General features: G+C 42.0%; 2 protein-coding genes and 1 long non-coding RNA gene across 4 annotated transcripts in view; 1 reads left to right on the top strand and 2 right to left on the bottom strand.

Moving 5' to 3' along the window:
* Positions 1–371: 371 nt before the first annotated feature.
* On the bottom strand, positions 372–2,459 carry LOC113638319 (dehydrogenase/reductase SDR family member 13-like). Its single transcript, XM_027139371.2, has 5 exons — positions 2,181–2,459; positions 1,820–1,938; positions 1,606–1,729; positions 1,145–1,471; positions 372–923 (listed from the first exon to the last, which is right to left on the bottom strand). The coding sequence occupies exons 1-5, from the start codon at positions 2,305–2,307 to the stop codon at positions 664–666; spliced, it is 957 nt and encodes a 318-aa protein (XP_026995172.1). The 5' UTR covers positions 2,308–2,459; the 3' UTR covers positions 372–663.
* The window catches only part of LOC125139767, a 26,771-nt gene continuing 15,220 nt past the window's right edge, over positions 2,414–13,964 (top strand). The window contains exon 1 of the long non-coding RNA XR_007138877.1: positions 2,414–2,504. This is a non-coding gene — a long non-coding RNA (uncharacterized LOC125139767). The remainder of the gene's footprint in view (positions 2,505–13,964) is intronic.
* The window catches only part of phf12a (PHD finger protein 12a), a 12,761-nt gene continuing 4,362 nt past the window's right edge, over positions 5,566–13,964 (bottom strand). The window contains exons 3-16 of one of the 2 annotated variants that reach the window (XM_027158699.2): positions 11,487–11,559; positions 10,743–11,148; positions 10,191–10,311; positions 9,726–9,858; positions 9,279–9,443; positions 9,049–9,192; positions 8,326–8,890; positions 8,136–8,240; positions 7,903–8,055; positions 7,385–7,483; positions 7,208–7,290; positions 6,936–7,074; positions 6,426–6,805; positions 5,566–6,292 (exon numbers count right to left, since the gene is read on the bottom strand). In XM_027158699.2, the coding sequence (XP_027014500.1) occupies positions 6,441–6,805; positions 6,936–7,074; positions 7,208–7,290; positions 7,385–7,483; positions 7,903–8,055; positions 8,136–8,240; positions 8,326–8,890; positions 9,049–9,192; positions 9,279–9,443; positions 9,726–9,858; positions 10,191–10,311; positions 10,743–11,148; positions 11,487–11,559 (2,551 nt within the window). In that variant the 3' untranslated portion in view covers positions 5,566–6,292; positions 6,426–6,440. Of the gene's footprint in view, positions 6,806–6,935; positions 7,075–7,207; positions 7,291–7,384; positions 7,484–7,902; positions 8,056–8,135; positions 8,241–8,325; positions 8,891–9,048; positions 9,193–9,278; positions 9,444–9,725; positions 9,859–10,190; positions 10,312–10,742; positions 11,149–11,486; positions 11,560–13,964 lie in introns of both variants that reach the window. The other variant, XM_027158697.2, reaches the window with a different exon arrangement.

The raw sequence follows: 13,964 nt of genomic DNA, 5'->3' as shown, positions 1-13,964 counted from the left end.
GGTAGAAAAGTACAGAGATCACTGAAAACAACTATTCTGACTATCAGAGCTAATCACAGCCTGATTATAATGTCCCCAATGAAAATGTCTGTTTTATAGCATTTAGGAGCAAGCTAATAACCTGCCACAAATTTTTATCAGTAAAACCTGACTATTATATACTGCACATAACTGAAAGCATACACAAACGCAGTTCACACAGCCATCGACAAAAAAAAATGGCAAAATGTATCAATTATACAAATGCATTTCATTTTAGGGGGTTTATTAAAATAGATGATATTTTAGAACACACACACTATACTGCATGTCTTTATCTGACAGCTAACACAGATTGAGTACTTGACTTCAGTTCTTACAAAAACACCAAATGGTTTTTAAACACAATTCAGATTTTATTACAACAATTGGAAAACAGTTTAGAAAACGCACAAGGTATAAAATGTAAACACGGCACTCTTGACGTATCGGATCAGACGCAGCAAAAAGTGCCCAAAAATGCGAACTATGTGTTCTGACATCCTCGAGAATGTATTTAATGCAACCATCAACTAGGATCACAGTCTTAAAACTTTTTATATTTACAGAAGACGAAATACACGAAATGACTGGAAATTGGTTCAAGTCTCATAAGGCTGCGGGTTTGACAGTTTTCTGTAGAGTTTAGGAGAGACCACATAATTTCTCGCTCACATCCCACAACTTCCTGGCTACAGAATTGTCTCTGGCTTTGGGGCTCAGTTCCTGCACGGCACAGCAAGAAAAGTATCGACCGCTGAGAGGCTCGATGCCTTCCTGTAGGACACAGTGGAGGGTTGTCTGGGCACCAGTCGTCGGGTCCAGGAACAACAGCCAGGATATTGGTTCGATGAACACCTTCTGCCAGAGACCGACGTGACGCGAGAGCTCCGTCTTCACAACACCTGTTAAGGTTAAATGAGTCAATCCTTCATGTTATAGGTTTGTCCATTGTGTTGAAAAAAAAAAGCAAGGTTACAGTTTAAACACTACTTAGACAGGTTTAAAACTGAAACATGAGAGAGAGAAAAAAAAAATGCAGCTTTTCTCAAAGAATATGACTAATACAAAATAGTGAAGAAAATGAGGTGGTCATGAAACTCTGTTCAACTTTCCAGGGACTTACCAGGGTGAACACTGTAGCAGGTGACATTTGTGCCCTTCAGCCTCTTTGCCATCTCATGCGTAAAGAGAACATTACAAAGCTTGCTGTTACAGTAAGCCTGAAAGAACTGCCAGCTGTATCTCCCACTACCCAGGTCTTTGCTGGTGACCAGTGCATCAAAATCAATCTTGCCCCACTCATGTGCCATCGATGACAGGGTGATGATGCGGGCTCCAGGGCTCTCCTTAAGCCGGTCCAGCAAGAGGCATGTCAGCAGAAAGTGACCAAGATGGTTGACACCAAACTCGATACCAAAACCATCTTCAGTACGACCGTCCGCCACGAGACCTGGGGAAGCAGTCGTGTGTCTTCGTTTACGCTCTTGTCTCAACTTAAGCTGGCTCAAAGCCCAGTGTTAGTCTAGCAGTTAGAAATCGCAACCTTCAGGTTAGAATTTTAGAATAATCTGTTTAGAATTTTACCTGCGTTGTTAATAAGCACATCCAGTTTGGATTCAGTCTTCAGGAAATTCTCAGCGAAGGAACGCACCGTTTTCAGACTGCACAGATCGAGCTGCATGTACACTACATCAGTGCTTCCTGTCACCTGTGTGTATGAGAAGAAAAAAAAGGAGACTTTTTTTTTTTGTGTGTGTCTTCTAAATGGACATCTGAATGTGAACATGAGCGTCTTTACCTTTTTAATATCGCTGATGGCAGCTTCAGCTTTCTGTCGGTTCCTGCAAGCCAGGATCACTCTTGCACCTCGACCTGCAAGTTCCATGGCTGTAGCTTTCCCAATACCTGTATTACCACCTGAGGAAGGCAGGAACAGTCAGTCAATGAGGTTGTCTAGCCATGAATATGTCTTTATATAGGATTTCAATATAATAAAGCACAAGTGCTAATGAAGAGGTTTATGACACAAGGCCATCATGGTAGGAACACGTTTGATTATCTAATCTAACTTAATGCCAATATTTCATCAACATTATATCAGTCGGTGGAGTCTGAATGAAGTCTCCTCCCCAAAGCAGTCTGGATAAATCACGACTTACCGGTAATTATGACCGTTTTCCCGTTCATTTCTCTCGAACCTGTACATTTCGACTTCTTAAACAAGGTGTTGACTAGAGTCACGTACACAACTCCGATCAGCACGACGCCAATGAGTAAAGGAACCATGTCGGAGAAGATGTGGAGTTTTCCTGCCGATGAACGAGTTTGTGTCGTGATGTGAGAGAAACAGTGAGGGCTTTTTGTACCTGTCCAGCGTGACGCACCTGATGGACAGGTTTGGGGTGAGTGAGAGTGAGAGTGTGTGTGTGTGTGTTATATATAGTAACCTAACCGGTCCATTGCTGCAACCCGAATAACACCAGGTGAGTTTTGGCATCTTCCTGTTTTGCATGTTTAAGGTGTTAAATCACGGCGGCGGCGCCATTTTTGTTTCATCTCTATAGATAAAGTAAAAGATGTTTAAGATACTTTATTTATCTATTTATTTATTTGTTTGTTTTTATAATTATTATTATTTAATATTTTAATATTAATATTTTCTACAACATGGAACATGTACATTTGTAATATTCCTGAGGTTCATCATATGTTTGACTTTTATTACTACACAAATATGTTGTTTACAAGGTTCACCTGTCATTAGCATGGATGCTAGTTAACCACATTGTAACGGTTAAAGAGCAAAATGGTCATTTAACATACTAGAAAAACAAATACAAATTGTTGCCTGAGTTTTATACTTTAAAAGCAAAAGATTTACCATTTTGTTTACTAAATGTGGAACATCTCTGAAGTAGAGTTTTCCCCTCAACATGACACTGTGTGTTTGTGTGTCTGAATTGTCAGAACTCAGTAGTTTTCTTTACCGTTTAATCTAATATCAATGCTTTTTTTTTTTTAACACAAAACAAATAAATACAGAAAAAATAAGGTTGAATAAATGACAGTCTAAAACACATATGTAGTTTAACTATTGTTACTTCTTGGCCTTTTTCAAATAGATAAAATTAGTGTACATTGGGTCCCAACTGTATACACACACACAAAGAAGAGAAGGTACATCTTTCTTTGGCTATATTGAAATATACATGGTAAAGTGTTTGACACAACTAGGATGTTTAAAAACAAATACTAAAAAAGCTCCAGTAGAGTTTAGTGCTCGTGAGTTCCCAGGTGATTCAGGTTGTACGTCATGAACTCAGTCAGTGTGTGCAATTGGCTTAGCTTCTCTATTTAGGAATCATAGGAATTTCACTTAACATCATTTGGACTGAATGTTAAGGCTGGTGACTTCATGCTTGATGAATTCATCACATGAATGACAAATAAAATCTTTGGCAATGTTGCCAGGTTTTTCCTGATCGCTATGCTGAACTTATATATATATATAAACTTATATAAATAACATATATGTACATTGTCTTTGAGCGAATCTTTCTTTTTTCCGGACGTTATCTATAGAAGTTATGAAGTTGCTGATCTGGTATGCAAAATAAGTATCCATTAAAGAGAAGTATGACGTTTACTGCCTTTTAAACGGTGTAAAAAACTTGACGCTTCTTAACTTGATTTGCGTTCACACCCGTGGGTGGAGTTTTGTTTTGTTTCAAGGCGTTTTCCATCGCACACTGTGATGAAAACCTTCACAAAGGACACAAAATAGATCACAAATCACCCTCTTCAAAACAGAACATTTATCTTCTTTGATATGTATCTTGGTAATAAATTAGAACACAATGTAAACTTTTTAAACATCAGTACATCCCTAATGTATACAGGCCAAGCAAGATCACAGAATCTTTATTCTGACTTCTCAAAGCCTTTTGGCTATGGCGTCAATCTAGCCTTGGGGTCCACACCTACGCCCTGCTCCTGGAAGAACTGCGTCGTCTCCAGGTGTACGATGGTGTTATATATATATATATATATATATATATATATATATATATATATATATATATATATATATATATATATATATATAAATTGTCTATTAAAAATAGATTTGCCTCAAATTTCTGTTCTTGGCTGACAGGAGAGGAAAAACTCGATCATGGGCTTCAGTTGTGTTAGTGTTGTGCCTTGTGAGATGCTTTTCTGCTCAGCATGGTTTTAAAGAGTGGTTATTTGAGCTGCCATAACCTTTCTCTGACCTAAGTGTATGAGCTGTTTATGTAAAAAATAATCATACATGCTGCAAACACAAATCTGTGTGGAAACATCTTGATCATGGATACACCGTGTGGAACTTCATGTAGAAGCAATATTTATGTAACTTGTTCTAGATTAAGATTTACTCAATCTAAGCATTTGTCGAACACACACTTCATTATTGTAACTAATTTCAGATCAAACGGAATGAAGTGAGTACAAGCAGGACTCTAGCTTCACTGCTCGTTTCTTATCTTTAAAGGCCAGTATCTCTTGTGTTTCTGTTCTAGTGCTGTGGCTTTCATGGATTTGCACCTAAACAGCACAACAGACAGAGTTTCAGGGTTCTTGCTCTTGGACCTATCATCTCTCCTGCTGTTAATTAGATGATTATTGTAATTAGTTTGAATCGGTGCAAAAGCCATGCATCTTGCCTTTTACAATGACTTGCAGTGTTGCGTTGCATACTTCTCATAAAATACACCATATTAAACAGAATCTACTGAAACTGAAGAGGATATGTGAAATTCCTGGGGTCTTAGAAACTGGAGACTCCCTTTTATTTCATATGCTGTCTTAGAGAAACTCAGGTTTTTCTCATGGGAAGAAATAAAAAATTTATGGTTGGCAATCTTCTGAACACTGGACATGAAGGAGGACAGTGTGTTAATATGGATCACTTTCTGTAACACACATTGGTGTATTGAGCACACTCAGGTGGTGAATTCAAGCAATTGTAATAGCTGTATATTTAGTTAATTGTAAAGTTCACGCTCGTGCACTGCTCAGAAACTGAATTCATTAGCGTGACTCAATGTTTTAACATTGATTCTTATTTTTAGGCCAGTACAAAACTTAATAGTATTTTAACTAAAAATTAAAGATAATCAAAAAGGGACAATTTTAATATTAATAATAATAATCATATATAGTTTACACACAAACTGTATGTAACAAGAGATAAGGGCATACTAAAGGCGACAACCAATCGGCTACTTGTTGCTGGGTGGATTTAAACTAATGCTGTGACACCATTGGTTGGTTGTTTAGTGCCTCACCGGGAGTGTTCTATAATCGGGATTATTCATTAGAATTATATATACTTTCGATGCTTTATTTATTTATTTGTTTGTTTGTTTGTTTGTTTCTGCCAGTCTACTTTCTACAGCCTGGCGTAATTTACAATGGGATGCTTTTAAAAAGCTTCTCTCGTTCAAACATTCTGAGTATAGAATTATATAGCTATGAAAAGAACAAAACACACACACAGGGTGTTTCTAAAGCATGTTATTTAAAATCTTTAGATATTTACATTGTTTAACAGACTGGTCAAAATCGTAAGAACAGAGTACATGAAACTGTTCTAATGAAATCTCTTTGAAACAGACATATACATAATGACTACAGTATTGAAGAAAAAAGGACTTAACACTTTTTTTTATAGCTACAGAACAACCAAATGAAGCACTGTACAAATATAAAAAGCCAGAATAGTTCTATGTACACAGAAACCAATGCTTCCCTCATCATGGATCTGCACACAATGGATTCCTTTCAGTCCGGTGTTGGTGTGTGTGTGTGTGTGTGTGTGTGTGGATGCCCTGCTGTTCACACGGTTTACACGGATACAGAAACATAGACATATATACAACGTGTAAGCGTATTCTCGTGTGTGAGAGAACACGTCTGAATCGCCAGAGGCTACGGTGAAGGTAGCGAAAAAAGGAACACCAGAACAGTACTTTACTTCCAAATACAGAACATTTTAAATAAAAATGAGTAAATAAAAAGGTTCTTACTTATGGAAAAAATGTGTTTATATAAAAACTATTGTTACTGGCACAAAATAGAACGTGCTCTGATTTCTTTACAAGTGGAAACTTCTCGCTCCATCATTGGTTCGTGCCGTATCAAGAACGCGATCCCTTTTAAAAACGTGTCCTTTGCATTTACACATACACAAGTACCTATGTGCAACTCTCCCACATTATCGGAGCTTCTGAAAGAGACGGGGGGAGAAAAAGAGAGACTTCACCTCATGCAAACGTATGAACAGTTAAATAATTATGGAACAGAGCGTGTACTTTTGTACAAGTCCGAGCTCCGAGGCTGGATAGGGGTGTGGGTGGCACCTGAGGTGGGTGGGGCTACGGAACTGGGTTGTGGTGCAGCACTGGCACTTGGTGGATCTGGGCAGTGGGTTTAGTCAGCAGCTCCCCCTGCTGGATGGGGCTGCACACGATGCTGCTTGCTCCTTCATCTTTCAGTTGCTTGTTCGCGAATTCTGTGATGCTGAAGACGAACTGCAGGCAACCGAGCTTGACGTGGCTGCCGTGGTGAAGTAGAGCCGTGCCCTCCCACCCCGCACCACTGCCCCCTATCAGACTGGAGCCGCTCGCCTTGCAGCTGCAGGGGTGGAGGTGCGAGTCCTCGGCTTGGCTGCGCATCACTTCGCTAACATCACCACGCACCTCATCCTTCTCCTCCTCCTGCTTCCTCTTTTTACAGTGGCCTGGGTGGGAAAAACCAAGCAAAGCAGTGATGTAATGAAAGTCTGTCCCGTAAATGGAAATTCACAACATAAGAAAAAAAAATATTGGAAAATCAAAATCCTGATTGGATAACAAGCAGTGAGGACTTACGGATGATGCTCTGCACTTTGGACACCAGGCCACTGGACGGACTCGGCCCAGTTTTCTCAGAGAAGTCACAGGAGTACAGCACGTTGTCCACCGTCGTCCCGTGCTCGCTGTAGTTCAGCAGCTCGTACTGCTTTGTGTTCTAAAAATAATAGATTTGCTTACAAATACCTTACACTACACCAGCAATGTACTGGTCATAACAGGAATTAAATAAAACAAAAACAAATAAACACACAACGACAACGTGAGAGTGAAGCACTCGGGTCCGTTACCTCATCATAAAATATGCAGGCATGTTTCCCCGATATGTAATTGCAGTGGCCGTAATTCATAAGGCACACGTCCATGTCGGCACCTGAGCAGAGGAAGATGTTTAATAAAATGGTCTGATATTAAACATGGTGCTGTACACATCTTAAACATTACTATGTGCTCAGAGTGAACCTCACCAGTTCCAATGTAAAGGCTTCTGTAGCACATGCTGACTGCTGCTCCCTTCCCAGATAGTGGATAAAACGTGGCTCTGGCCTGTACGTCCTTATTTTGCGCTGAGAGAAGAGACATGCAGTGAGTAGCCAAGCTGATGTTTTTACTTTTCAAACAACTTGTGTCAGTTGTGGTGGAACTACTGACAGATCGTCGTACGCATCGTTACTTTCGTTATAATCCTGATAAGCCAGTGCTAGTCTATACTGTATTAAAAGAAAGATTTCTTTGGTAATAAGACAACTCTGAAGTGGTCAGATGAGAAACCAGAGTTGGCGTGTAGAGTAAAATGTTCTTAAAGTGTTGTTTAAATGTCAGCCTGCATAGTTTGATCGATCGATTGTAATTTATCACCGTAGGGAATGAACACTTAACAGAAACGTTTTTTACTTTGTCATTTTTTTCATTTCTTTTTCAAACGCAAAAACTATTTAAGTAAAAACTCGGCAGTCGGACATTAAAATCACATCTAGTGCGGTACCTTTAATGTGCCGACTTCGCTGCGTGACAGAGGGGATAGTGGGTAACTTTGCATCGCTCTGAACTGGAGGTGCTTTCGGCTCGAACAGTTGCTGGATCCGCTGCCAGGCCAGGATTTTGATAAACCGTTCATCTAGCGTGTTGAGGTCTATGTCTGTAAGAAAAACAGGTTTCATTAAAACAGCTTGCTGAAAGAAAATCACCATTGTAGCTGCTGCTTGGCTCCACCCTCACCTCCAAATCCCTTCATCGTGCTCCGTAAGCAGCTGGACAGATCTCCCAAATTTAACAGGTCAGACCCATTGCCTTGTGCCGCAGCATCGTTGCTGAATTTTTCATCTGTGAAAAACAGGAGAGAGATTAATAGAGAGGATTCTGTCATTACACAGAAAGTCAGTTTAATGTATGCAGTTCTGGGACTCACCAGAGGAGGGCACTGAAGACACCTGGCAGCTTGCAGCACTATCTGGCACATGAGAGGAGGGCATCCTCGAGGAAGCCCTCTGAGCGTGAGGGGGGCTGGGCTCGGATTTAACACAAGAAGAAGGAAGGGATTCTGTAGCAGCACAGGACTTGATATCTTCAGTCTTTATGAGCGAATGTCCGGCGTGATTAGGTAAGGTCAGGATAGAGGGAGTGTGTGAATGGGGTGTGTTCGAGTCCCCAGGGGCAGCGGAACACACCTGGCCGAGCTTGCCGTTGGTGTGGGCTGATCGTTCTACAGGACCGTTGCTGGTTCCACAGTTCTGACAGGGCTTTTCAGCGCAGGAGCTACACACTCTGTGCTCCTCAGAGTTAAGGCCGAGGGATTCCGGTGTTTTCCCTGAGGATGTCGTGTCTGTGCTGTTGGAAGAATGCAAATTCAGGGAGCCGGGGTCTTTACCGTCTGTCTTGTCCGCTTGTGAAGAGTCGCACGGCGAGGATGACGTCTGCTTGGCAGACAAATGGCGCATGATGCTACACTGCAGCGAGATCATGTCCCTGAGCCACTGCAATGACGAGACAGGGTCAGAGGTGAACCTCGACAACCAAAACCATCTTCTAACCGCATGTTTAGATTCATTTTAAGAATTTCCAAGAAGCCCTCAGAATATTTCCCTGACACATAGAAGGTGAAGCTGTATCTTTTTTTACTTGAGGTCAGTACCTGTTGTTGCTCTTCGTCGCTGCTTAAATGTTCGGATTCCGAGGCTTCAGAAGTTCCCGAGCAGACGAGTTCACCGTCCCTGATCCCAGCGGGCAGAATCATCGCAGGCGGGTTCTTGTATTGGGACTTGATCGCATCTGGGACCTTCAGGAAAAGTTGAGTATGCTTCTAGTCATGTCACTGAAACCGGTTAAAAAGTGTATGTTTAAATTTACAGAGTAATGCCTGACCTTCACTGTTCTCTTGCCGTGACTATGGGGTGCTCTTCGCGTAGGCGGGTGCTGACGGTGTATTCGCTGCAGGAAGTCCACTTTCACGGCATGCTGGGATATGCGGTCCTGAAACCGGTCAAACAGCTGGCAGCGATTGCTTAGAGTCAGGTTGCGCTGGTTCAGCTGAAATTAAGCAGATCAATGCTTAAAACGAGAGGTTTGTTGGTTGGGGGGGGGGGGGGGGGGGTTTGGGGGACAAATAAAGCATGGCTAGACCAGGGATGTAGATTTTAATGCTTAAGATTTCTTAAACAAAATCTACTGATACATTGCACAGCTTGGCTAAAGTAGATCCCCATCTGGATTCCTAATTATAAAGTGAGTTTTTAGCAAACGGAACTCAATAGTGTTAGACTTTTTTTTTATATTAGTGTGAAGCTCCGTTATAAAGCGAAGTAAACTTACCACCAAGTGCTCAATATGATTGGGACACATCCATCTGCCTGTTGGCAAGGCTGTGAGCGGAGGGTCCAGGCAGTCCATGTGGAACAAGAGGGGGCAATAATCGCACTGGATCAGCGGAGCCAGCCTACAGCTCCTGCAACAAAATATCAGCGACTAAGACGACCTGGGCTTTAAACTGCAGCATGTAAAAACTACTCCACATATTCATGCTTTATTCAGCTACAAATGTCATCGGACTTAAATGTCCCACGAGAGAGAAAGGCATCAAATTGGCTTTAACAAGAACCAGAGACTAGTTTGGGCGCTTTTACCCTCCTTTTGGGTGCAATTACGGTTAGTCTCGCCACAAAGCAACTTGAAGTAATTTAAGGATTTCTGCTGATCAGCCTGAAAGGCGAGACGTTAAGTCGTGACAGAAATCAAGACATTTTGTTTCCTTGAGTTAAACAAGAGTGAGCTGTGTACCTGCTGCATGTGTAGCACACTTTGACTGGCAGTGGGACGAGTCCGTAGTGGTCCAGCTCGTGTTGTGGCCGCTTCACGTTCTTCCCCGTCATCTCCTCTTTCCTCCTCTTTTTACTGGTTCCTGAAAGGACAATGAAATGGTACATTGTTAACTAACATGAACAGGATATGTATATGTACAGGAACACAGACAGAGCCTGATAGGATTACAGACTATCATGTATATTTTGTCGTAGTGTCGTTACATAGAGTAGCTCTGAAGAGTCTCCTCACCATCCTCTCGAAGTTAATAAGAAAAAGTCCTACGTAGGCAAAGTTACTGCCTAGTGAAAGAGGGGAGATTCATCCTCCTACATCAGTGTAACACCAGAGTGCAGGACTTTGTGTTGGACCACACAGCCATGTCATACAAGACTGTAGAATACACCATTTCCCCATGCTGTCGTGTAGCTTCCAACCATTGTTTCCTTATTTGCAATACTAATTTATAATCAGAAACAAAACGCAAGCAAATAACAAAAACAACCAGCACAGGACCCTCATGTGCCCCACCTGGAAGTGCGGTAGTGCAGGTGAGGTCGTTGGGTAGTTGGAACTGCGTGGGGTTCCTCTGCATGGCGGCGGCGATCAGCAAGTCAAAGGGCCTCTTGAGCGTAGACAGGCCGCTCTCCGGCTCGGAGCCCTGCGCCTCGTCCTCCACATCCAACAGGTCCTCCTCCACGTCGTTGTGCTCTGAAGGCGTGGGCGTGTCCGTGGAGGAAGCGTTGGAGGTGGGCGTGGCCGGGCGGCTGCTCGGCCTCCTCTCCAGTAGTCGCACCTGAGCCACGGCGGCCCGTAAACCCGTGCCAGCAACGGTGGGATCCAGACGTAGGGTGCCCAGGTCCAGCTCGGCAGCGGGGGACGGGGTCTGCTTGGCCTGAATGAGGCCGTTGATTTGCTCTTTCTTCTGCTCTCGTTTCTGTGAAGATGTAAATGCACACTTAGTGTGGGTGGCCTACACGTGACTTAGTTAACACTTCAAAAACGAAGTGACACTTTCATATAAAGCATTTATGTGACAAAGTAATTCTAGCATATTTTGACCTGAAACTATAAACAATTAAGAGAAGTTTGGTTCCTGTCCCAATTCCACCCTCTGATTCTCTCGATCCCTGACAATTCCAAGGATTTATAGATCTTTCCTATAAACGTTTATACTGCCAACAATTAAAACAGACATTAAAAACAAGATTAAGTTTGTCGATGATAAAATTAAGTGAACTGAACATGAAGGTTAATCACTGACTTGACCCTCACCTTCTTACGAACAGTACAGCGATGGCACATCCAGTCTCCAGGGGGGAGCATTTCCCTGCTCAGTGGTGGGTTACTGCAAGAAAGATTTAATACGCTAATTAATAACTCCAGATTGAGTGCACTTTATAAAAAAAAATAAACAAAACACACACACAAAAATTACAACAAGGAAATGAGCAGAAAAGGGAATACTGTGATGTATTCAATGATACAAGCATTCCAAATGAGTCAGCACAAAACTGCCCAACAGGCCAAACGCCCGCCCAACAGGCCACCTTATTAGCTATGCACGGTTACAGGATATGGGAAAATAAAAAAAGAAGCAAGCTTGTGTTCGCATTAAGCCAAGAGCACTGCTATATAGTGTTTTTGCGGAGCGTGTGTTTAGACGTTACGATCTCTCACTTCCCCGTCCTTCCAAGGGTATATCAATACTGAGCTTTGTGTGCACAGGAAGACCAGGTTGCTCTCCAAGAAAGAGGCCCTCTGTTTCCTAATCCTCAGGCCGTATCTGGAATGCCAACAGCACAGGTTTCCAGTACTCGTCTAGAGCTTGTGTGTGTGTGTGTGTGTGGTACAGGACATTTAATAGAGCGACGAATGAGACATCGCTAAAGATTTAACCGAGCCATCTCTGAATATCAACTCAATAGCTGCAAGGTGCCAAGATCATGTTACCCTTCAGAGATGTTTAATCTTTTCCTGTCTGCTTGTGAGCACCATCTTTAACATGCAAGGCACACTGAAACCGAATCACCTCCAAAACAAAAGTCACGCATCGCTCTCAGCTCAGCTCGGTTGAACAAATCAGCAGGAAACCTCCTGTGAAGGTCAGCTCCATGTACGCTGGATATTTGAATACATCTGAACGTGATACCAGGGATGTGAAGCAGTAGGCGGTTTGTAGCCAGCGTGGGCACCGGGCCAAACGTTCTCAATGCAAGCTGCATAGATTCAATATTGAGCATCTCCGAAAGCCGAACGTTTTCATTTAGCAATGCTTTTTGCAACGATTTCTCTTTAACTTAAACGAGCCGCACTGGGCATGCAGCTGTAACAGATCTGAAGTCTGCTGAATGCTCTTTCGAGAGCATCTGGCGGCATTTCCAATTAGGTACTCATGGTGGAAAAAACACAAATCCAAATCTTTTTTTTTTTTTTTTTAGTCCTCCCGGTCTGGTAATGCTAGAATACATGCTACAGCCAGAACGTTCGGCTGTTCCGCACGCAGAGCGCATGGTTAATGATTATTTATTAAGTGCAGCTAGACAAGGCATGAGCTCATGGATATACAGACAAATTCACTCCGTTAGTAAACCTGAGCCTCTTTTTTTCTCTCTTAAGTATAAACAAATCTCACCAGCAAACAGTGTGACATTAACCAACATTTAACATTTAATCTTATCTGTGCTACAACGCATCAGGAAGAAAGGTCTTGTGCTTTCTTCACATATTACTCAACATCTGTAGAACCCACAATGGCCAATAACCACATAATAACCTTCTTCTCTGCCTGGCCTTCAGTCCAAACAATCCAGCCGCTCTCTGCTCGCGTTTGTCATCGTCCGTCTGCGGCATTGGTAAACAGTTTATATCCGGAGAGAGCTCGTTTGGAGAAGAACGTAGTGACCAGATGAATGTGCATGGTGAAAGCTTTTAGAAAGCGTGCACAGGGAAAGGCAGATGCTCTGCTGAACACAGTTAATCTCAACAATTTTGCTTCTGCATGTCCAGATTGGGTCCTAACGTATTTATTCACATCACTTCAGAGACTCCTGTTTTTCTCACTCAAGTTACCAAATTCTCTGTATTCACTTGCACCAACATCATCCGTGTTCCCCTTTGCCACTCTAATTGTTTACATTACTGTCGGAAATCTACCGTACGGCAGATAGAGTTACCACGGAAACATCATAACATGTCATAAATTCAGGGATTAACCTAGTTTCCAGGTTGTGAGGATGTTCACGTGCAACCAGCAAGTCTGCAACTCTAGGTGTGCGAGAGACCGAGCTAGACCACAAGACTCGTGACCTATATTCCTTTCGTCACTCCTCTTTGCAGCACAACTCCGTCTTTTAGTAGGTGGTAAAAAACACACACTGATTACTCAGAGCCAGATTAATGACATGTTCTCATTTAACCTGCTGGAAACCCAACAAGCTCAATCAACCATCATTCTACTCACTTAACTGATCATGAATTGATCACTAATTATTACATAAAGCTGTCAAATCTTTGAGACACATTAAAAAAAGCCTGTTTTTCTCGCTTATGATCGCAGCACTGCTTTTAGAGCAAAGTGTTATTTTTTCCTATGCTTGTTAATCAGATAACTACACCCAAATCTCATGACTTAAGTCCAGTGTTGTATAAAGTAGTAGAAAGCAATACTTGAGTAAAAGTACAAGTATCGTACTAGAAAAAGACTTGGGTAGAAAAGTTGCACCTTTTAGAATATTACTCAAGTAAAAGTCT

Source organism: Tachysurus fulvidraco, chromosome 20 (assembly GCF_022655615.1).
Source record: "Tachysurus fulvidraco isolate hzauxx_2018 chromosome 20, HZAU_PFXX_2.0, whole genome shotgun sequence".
Taxonomy (NCBI): Eukaryota; Metazoa; Chordata; class Actinopteri; order Siluriformes; family Bagridae; genus Tachysurus; species Tachysurus fulvidraco.
Note: the sequence above shows the minus strand (reverse complement) of the source record. Positions and strands in the feature narration are given on the sequence as shown.

Coding starts and splice junctions, on each gene's coding strand:
- LOC113638319 (XM_027139371.2), bottom strand. CDS start 2,307: ATGGTTCCTTTACTCATTGGCGTCGTGCTGATCGGAGTTGTGTACGTG. Junction 1,939..2,180: donor GAAAACGGTCATAATTACCG/GTAAGTCGTGAT, acceptor TGCCTTCCTCAG/GTGGTAATACAGGTATTGGG. Junction 1,730..1,819: donor CCATCAGCGATATTAAAAAG/GTAAAGACGCTC, acceptor TCATACACACAG/GTGACAGGAAGCACTGATGT.